The 7,850-nt window shown below is 38.8% G+C and overlaps 1 protein-coding gene across 1 annotated transcript in view; it reads left to right on the forward strand.

The window, feature by feature from the left end:
* LOC145261003 (WD repeat-containing protein 75-like) overlaps positions 1-7,850 on the forward strand; it is a gene marked incomplete in the record, with an annotated part of 75,034 nt that overhangs the window by 65,892 nt on the left and 1,292 nt on the right. Inside the window, 2 exon segments of the mRNA XM_080119131.1 lie at positions 895-981; positions 2,793-3,022. Of these exon segments, the coding sequence (XP_079975257.1) occupies positions 895-981; positions 2,793-3,022 (317 nt within the window).

The following is a 7,850-nucleotide window of genomic DNA, read 5'->3' on the forward strand; positions in this document are numbered from 1 at the left end:
TCTCAAGTGGTTGGAAATCGTTGTATATATTACGTCTAATTCAGAAGTTCTCAAACAGTTGTGTGTTGATTGGCTTCTACTAAGACTCTTAATTGATCACATTACCCAGGCGTAAAATACGCTTAAATATGATATTTTAATTTGTCCAAATTTTGTATATATTATTATAGAGTTGTGGTTTCAAAAGTTTAAAAAAAAAAAAAAAAAAGCATTAGGGTGCCATCATCTGGAATCAAAACTGAAACTGTAGCATTCAAAGCTGATGACACACAATAAATTAAGATGAATTTACAAAACGTATTGATTTTTTTTTTCAATTTTGACCCATTTTTGCCCCCTTAAAAACAATTTTAACCAGCTGAAGACCCATCAAAGAATGATCCATAAAAAAACCCAATCATTTTAGGTTCCTAATGCCTCTCTGCGACTTTTAGTTTCAGAGGAAATATAGTTTGAAAATATGGAGACAGACAAACAGGCATATAGCCGTTTATATATTAGATTTACAGAATAGAATCAAGAATATTCAGGAGTTATGAACAAACTTTTGTAAGCTAAATATATTTGAATAGAAGTATCGACTTAATAAGATTAAAAACCTAAAATAATTAAGCATAAAATAAAAATTTTAAGGAATATTTAAACTAAACTTAAATTTACACTTTAAAGTATCTAAATTTTAAAAACATTCAATTATAAAAATTTATTTTTTCTCTTTCTCTTTGCTGCTTTTCTCTCACACGAACTCCTCTGTCTCTTTCTCTCTCGCTACAGTTTACCAATTTTCGTAAAAGCTGATATTAAACCGATTTTAATGATGATAATTTTCTAAAACTATATATTATATACAATGCTTCAAGCAAACTACATCACTCTCTTATTTTATTTTTTCAGTTCTATGGTCAGTGGATATAAGTGTTTCCTGTTTTGTCCCCGAACCACTAAGTGAATTAATGGCAGTCTTCACTGAAAACAAAAGTTGTGAGTTGTAAAACGTTTTTTTTTTTTTTTTTTTTTTTTTTTTTTTTTTTAGCAGATTTCAAAATCATTGGCAAAAATATGACTTATCTGAATGTGAGTTTTAAGAATAAGCTTCACATTTTTATCAATAACTAAAAAATCACCAAGCATTCCCTGGGAATGAGTCATCCATATATATTAAAAAATGAAAGAAAAAAAATGTTGTAGATAAATTTGAATCCTTGTTCAGAATTCATACCATATTAAAAAATTTTAAAAATGTATATATCCATGACTAAACGAAAATATCATATTCCAAAAATCACGTTTTATTTTTAAATAAGAAAATGAAATTTTATGAGTATCGAAGGAGTGACTGCTTCACCTGCCATTTTTTTTTTTTTTTTTAATCTAAAACACAAGGGAAATAACTCGGCAATAATTTCAACTTGCAAGATTTATGTTGTAATTACTCCGAGATCTCATTAATTGCTTAAAAATTATACAGATTTATTTTGTTTTAATATAGGGAGAATTCCGGACAAAAACTAAAACATTTTATCAAAATGACTTCGCGTTGAATAACCTGAAAAGGGTTGATATGCCATTAAAAAAAATAACTAAACATGAATAAATATTTGAAGTTATAAAAAATCTTGAAGCATAAAACCTTTTTCCAAAATTACTGAATTCAGCATAAATAACTCTAAAAGGGTTGATATGCCGTGAAACAAAACGACCCGATCAAACTTCCACACGGAGAGTTGGGATGCTTTTACACGAATTCTCAAAAAGCCATTTCTAAAACTAAACTCATTGTTGAAATTATTCTATCCTTTTTCACCCTATAAAAGCAGAACTTCTGAGGACTCAATCCTGGTTGATTCTATGACCTTGCTAAATTAAAGGTCATGGATTTACAAGTAACCCTTTAGATCATGCTTTCTTTCTTTTTGGTGTAGGGGGCTACTATCAGGGGCAACAACTACTGGGGCACTATGTTGGGATTTGGGCAGCAAGATGTCGGTTCATATTACACTTGTCAGTACAGTTGGGGAAGCGGGGACCTGGAATGGAATTCCAGAGTCTAGCGGTTCTGGGGAAGAAACTACTGGAGTAGAAAGATCTTTTACATCTAGGGATCTCTACTGTGTGGAGTGGGATTTAGCTGCCTGTTGGGTTTGTCAAGGGTGTCTACGTCGTGGGGCACAAGTGTCTGCAGTTCGCCAGAGCATTCACCATTAAAATACTTGTAGAACAAGCAGAGGGATGCAACATTTCATCGATGGGACAGGGGCTGAAGCTTAGATGCCAGTTCAGAACCTATCAGATTGGCGACTCTCTTTTGAACCTTGTCTAGGAGCGAAAGACTAGTAGCAGACGCACCAGCCCAAATGTGACAACAATACTCCATACATGGGCGAGAACCTTTTCGCTTCCCTACTTCCTCTTTCTCACACAACAGATGTTGCGAGTCTATCTTTGCTCTATCGTTATTTTTATGGCAGGTGCTCGACTGAGCTTCAATCTATGCTCCTCCGTACAAAACATTGGTAAGAAATACTCATCTAGCGACAACAAGTGTCAACAATTTCTCTTATCCTCTTTCTTTGCCTAAAACTAAACAAAAATTCCATTTCCTAGAACTGTCCATCTGTGGAACACAGTATAGCGGGATTGCTTCCCAGCTGATTATAACTATGGTCGTTTTCAAGCTTAATGTAAATAAGTTTTTTTATTGAGACTTGTTCTTAAATAATTACCCCCCCCCCCCCAGTAAAAACATTGCTATATTTTGTAATGAACATCTTTTTGTTGCTTTTTCCTTTCAGTGTTTGTTTTCCGACCGGATGTGGCCAGTCCCGTGTACCAAAAAGATTCCGTCTCTGAAGATAAAGTTTTCTATGCAGCTTTTATTCCTCATCCCACCGAGAAGACTGACTTACCTGCTCAGTTACAATGGCAGACAAAATCGCAGCTTTATTTTATGAATAAAAGTCAAGAACTGCTTACGATTGTAGAGAACGGAGAAGAAAATATTAGTTTGAAACGACGAACTTCAGTAAGTGTTCATTCTTGTTGCTTTGTTTTTAATATGCTATGAAGTTATTTTTCAATTCATTGTGACATCTTCACTTTGAAATGGATTGTGACATGTCCCCTTTGTAATGGCTTGTGACGTGTCCCCTTTGTAATGGCTTGTGACGTGTCCCCTTTGTAATGGCTTGTGACGTGTCCCCTTTGTAATGGCTAGTGACGTGTCCCCTTTGTAATGGCTAGTGACGTGTCCCCTTTGTAATGGCTAGTGACGTGTCCCCTTTGTAATGGCTAGTGACGTGTCCCCTTTGTAATATATATATATATATATATATATATATATATATATATATATATATATATATATATATATATATATATATACTTTTAATCTCTCTTCGTGGAATTCTTAATCTAGAATTAAATAGGTTAAGAATTTCGCTTTTTAATATAAGCGTTGTTTCCTAAAGAGTTCTCTAGTTACTAAATACTAGAAGGCCGAAACATGCTAATGACTGTGTAGCAACAAATTAATGCTTATGTAAAGACAAATTGAAAGTGGAACTTGCTCTACTTCGGTATTGAGCACTCCTTATTAACCTCGTTATATTTCACTGGTTACCTTACTTCTGGAAATATATATATATATATAAGTAGATTTTAGTTTGCTTGAAGCATTGTTGAAGAAAATTATAAGGTAAAATTAAAAGCCAAGAACAATGCGAGATTTTTTTTTTATATAGAGTAAAATTAAATGAACACAAAAGAAATAAATTTCTTTTTTTTTGTTGTTTGTTTTTTCTTTTTCACACAAATTTTAACTCTAAACAACAGTAATTTTTTTTTTTTCTGTTGTATTCAATGGTGTTATAAATCTCAATATATTTCAGACCTATTAGTCCTTTTTCAAGAGAAGACAGCGGAAGAGTGTTCAAAATTGGAAAAGCAGCCTCAGAGTTGTTCTATATTTCGCGGTATCACGTGGCAAACTCTGCGGCTGCTTTTCCAATTTTGAACACTCTTCCGCTGTCTTCTCTTGAAAAAGGACTAATAGGTCTGAAATATATTGAGATTTATAACACCATTGAATACAACAGAAAAAAAAAATTACTGTTGTTTAGAGTTAAAATTTGTGTGAAAAAGAAAAAACAAACAACAAAAAAAAAGAAATTTATTTCTTTTGTGTTCATTTAATTTTACTCTATATAAAAAAAAAATCTTGCATTGTTCTTGGCTTTTAATTTTACCTTATATATATATATATATATATCTCCATCTCTCTCTCTCTCTCTCTTTCCGTTTCTCCATCTCTCTCTCTCTCTCTCTTTCCGTTTCTCCATCTCTCTCTCTCTCTCTTTCCGTTTCTCCATCTCTCTCTCTCTCTCTTTCCGTTTCTCCATCTCTCTCTCTCTCTCTCTCTCTTTCCGTTTCTCCATCTCTCTCTCTCTTTCCGTTTCTCCATCTCTCTCTCTCTTTCCATTTCTCCATCTCTCTCTCTCTTTCCGTTTCTCCATTTCTCTCTCTCTTTCCGTTTCTCCATCTCTCTCTCTCTTTCCGTTTCTCCATCTCTCTCTCTCTTTCCGTTTCTCCATCTCTCTCTCTCTCTTTCCGTTTCTCCATCTCTCTCTCTCTCTTTCCGTTTCTCCATCTCTCTCTCTCTCTTTCCGTTTCTCCATCTCTCTCTCTCTCTTTCCGTTTCTCCATCTCTCTCTCTCTCTTTCCTTTTCTCCATCTCTCTCTCTCTCTCTTTCCGTTTCTCCATCTCTCTCTCTCTCTTTCCGTTTCTCCATCTCTCTCTCTCTCTTTCCGTTTCTCCATCTCTCTCTCTCTCTTTCCGTTTCTCCATCTCTCTCTCTCTCTCTTTCCGTTTCTCCATCTCTCTCTCTCTCTTTCCGTTTCTCCATCTCTCTCTCTCTCTTTCCGTTTCTCCATCTCTCTCTCTCTCTTTCCGTTTCTCCATCTCTCTCTCTCTTTCCGTTTCTCCATCTCTCTCTCTCTCTCTTTCCGTTTCTCCATCTCTCTCTCTCTCTCTCTTTCCGTTTCTCCATCTCTCTCTCTCTCTTTCCGTTTCTCCATCTCTCTCTCTCTCTTTCCGTTTCTCCATCTCTCTCTCTCTCTCTTTCCGTTTCTCCATCTCTCTCTCTCTCTCTCTTTCCGTTTCTCCATCTCTCTCTCTCTCTCTTTCCGTTTCTCCATCTCTCTCTCTCTCTTTCCGTTTCTCCATCTCTCTCTCTCTCTTTCCGTTTCTCCATCTCTCTCTCTCTCTCTTTCCGTTTCTCCATCTCTCTCTCTCTTTCCGTTTCTCCATCTCTCTCTCTCTCTTTCCGTTTCTCCATCTCTCTCTCTCTCTTTCCGTTTCTCCATCTCTCTCTCTCTTTCCGTTTCTCCATCTCTCTCTCTCTCTTTCCGTTTCTCCATCTCTCTCTCTCTTTCCGTTTCTCCATCTCTCTCTCTCTTTTCCGTTTCTCCATCTCTCTCTCTCTTTCCGTTTCTCCATCTCTCTCTCTCTTTCCGTTTCTCCATCTCCTCTCTCTCTTTCCGTTTCTCCATCTCTCTCTCTCTTTCCGTTTCTCCATCTCTCTCTCTCTTTCCGTTTCTCCATCTCTCTCTCTCTTTCCGTTTCTCCATCTCTCTCTCTCTTTCCGTTTCTCCATCTCTCTCTCTCTCTTTCCGTTTCTCCATCTCTCTCTTCTCTTTCCGTTTCTCCATCTCTCTCTCTCTCTTTCCGTTTCTCCATCTCTCTCTCTCTTTCCGTTTCTCCATCTCTCTCTCTCTCTTTTTCCGTTTCTCCATCTCTCTCTCTCTCTTTCCGTTTCTCCATCTCTCTCTCTCTCTCTTTCCGTTTCTCCATCTCTCTCTCTCTCTCTTCCGTTTCTCCATCTCTCTCTCTCTCTTTCCGTTTCTCCATCTCTCTCTCTCTCTCTCTTTCCGTTTCTCCATCTCTCTCTCTCTCTCTCTTTCCGTTTCTCCATCTCTCTCTCTCTCTTTCCGTTTCTCCATCTCTCTCTCTCTCTTTCCGTTTCTCCATCTCTCTCTCTCTCTTTCCGTTTCTCCATCTCTCTCTCTCTCTCTTTCCGTTTCTCCATCTCTCTCTCTCTCTCTTTCCGTTTCTCCATCTCTCTCTCTCTCTCTTTCCGTTTCTCCATCTCTCTCTCTCTCTTTCCGTTTCTCCATCTCTCTCTCTCTCTCTTTCCGTTTCTCCACTCTCTCTCTCTCTCTCTCTCTTTCCGTTTCTCCATCTCTCTCTCTCTCTCTTTCCGTTTCTCCATCTCTCTCTCTCTCTCTTTCCGTTTCTCCATCTCTCTCTCTCTCTTTCCGTTTCTCCATCTCTCTCTCTCTCTTTCCGTTTCTCCATCTCTCTCTCTCTCTTTCCGTTTCTCCATCTCTCTCTCTCTTTCCGTTTCTCCATCTCTCTCTCCTCTCTTTCCGTTTCTCCATCTCTCTCTCTCTCTTTCCGTTTCTCCATCTCTCTCTCTCTCTCTTTCCGTTTCTCCATCTCTCTCTCTCTCTTTCCGTTTCTCCATCTCTCTCTCTCTCTTTCCGTTTCTCCATCTCTCTCTCTCTCTTTCCGTTTCTCCATCTCTCTCTCTCTCTCTTTCCGTTTCTCCATCTCTCTCTCTCTCTCTTTCCGTTTCTCCATCTCTCTCTCTCTCTCTTTCCGTTTCTCCATCTCTCTCTCTCTCTCTTTCCGTTTCTCCATCTCTCTCTCTCTCTTTCCGTTTCTCCATCTCTCTCTCTCTCTTTCCGTTTCTCCATCTCTCTCTCTCTTTCCGTTTCTCCATCTCTCTCTCTCTTTCCGTTTCTCCATCTCTCTCTCTCTTTCCGTTTCTCCATCTCTCTCTCTCTTCCGTTTCTCCATCTCTCTCTCTCTTTCCGTTTCTCCATCTCTCTCTCTCTCTTTCCGTTTCTCCATCTCTCTCTCTCTCTCTTTCCGTTTCTCCATCTCTCTCTCTCTCTTTCCGTTTCTCCATCTCTCTCTCTCTCTTTCCGTTTCTCCATCTCTCTCTCTCTCTCTCTTTCCGTTTCTCCATCTCTCTCTCTCTCTTTCCGTTTCTCCATCTCTCTCTCTCTCTCTCTTTCCGTTTCTCCATCTCTCTCTCTCTCTCTTTCCGTTTCTCCATCTCTCTCTCTCTCTTTCCGTTTCTCCATCTCTCTCTCTCTCTTTCCGTTTCTCCATCTCTCTCTCTCTCTTTCCGTTTCTCCATCTCCTCTCTCTCTCTTTCCGTTTCTCCATCTCTCTCTCTCTCTTTCCGTTTCTCCATCTCTCTCTCTCTCTCTTTCCGTTTCTCCATCTCTCTCTCTCTCTTTCCGTTTCTCCATCTCTCTCTCTCTTTCCGTTTCTCCATCTCTCTCTCTCTCTCTTTCCGTTTCTCCATCTCTCTCTCTCTTTCGTTTCTCCATCTCTCTCTCTCTTTCCGTTTCTCCATCTCTCTCCTCTCTCTCTCTTTCCGTTTCTCTAAACTCTCTCTCTCTCTCTCTCTCTTTCCGTTTCTCCATCTCTCTCTCTCTTTCCGTTTCTCCATCTCTCTCTCTCTTTCCGTTTCTCCATCTCTCTCTCTCTTTCCGTTTCTCCATCTCCTCTCTCTCTCTCTTTCCGTTTCTCCATCTCTCTCTCTCTTTCCGTTTCTCCATCTCTCTCTCTCTCTCTTTCCGTTTCTCCATCTCTCTCTCTCTCTTTCCGTTTCTCCATCTCTCTCTCTCTCTTCCATTTCTCCATCTCTCTCTCTCTTTCCGTTTCTCCATCTCTCTCTCTCTCTTTCCGTTTCTCCATCTCTCTCTCTCTCTCTTCCGTTTCTCCATCTCTCTCTCTCTCTTTCCGTTTCTCCATCTCTCTCTCTCTCTCTTTCCGTTTC

Source organism: Euprymna scolopes, chromosome 37, assembly GCF_053919585.1.
Source record: "Euprymna scolopes isolate OS-2025 chromosome 37, ASM5391958v1, whole genome shotgun sequence".
In the NCBI taxonomy this organism is placed as follows: Eukaryota; Metazoa; Mollusca; class Cephalopoda; order Sepiida; family Sepiolidae; genus Euprymna; species Euprymna scolopes.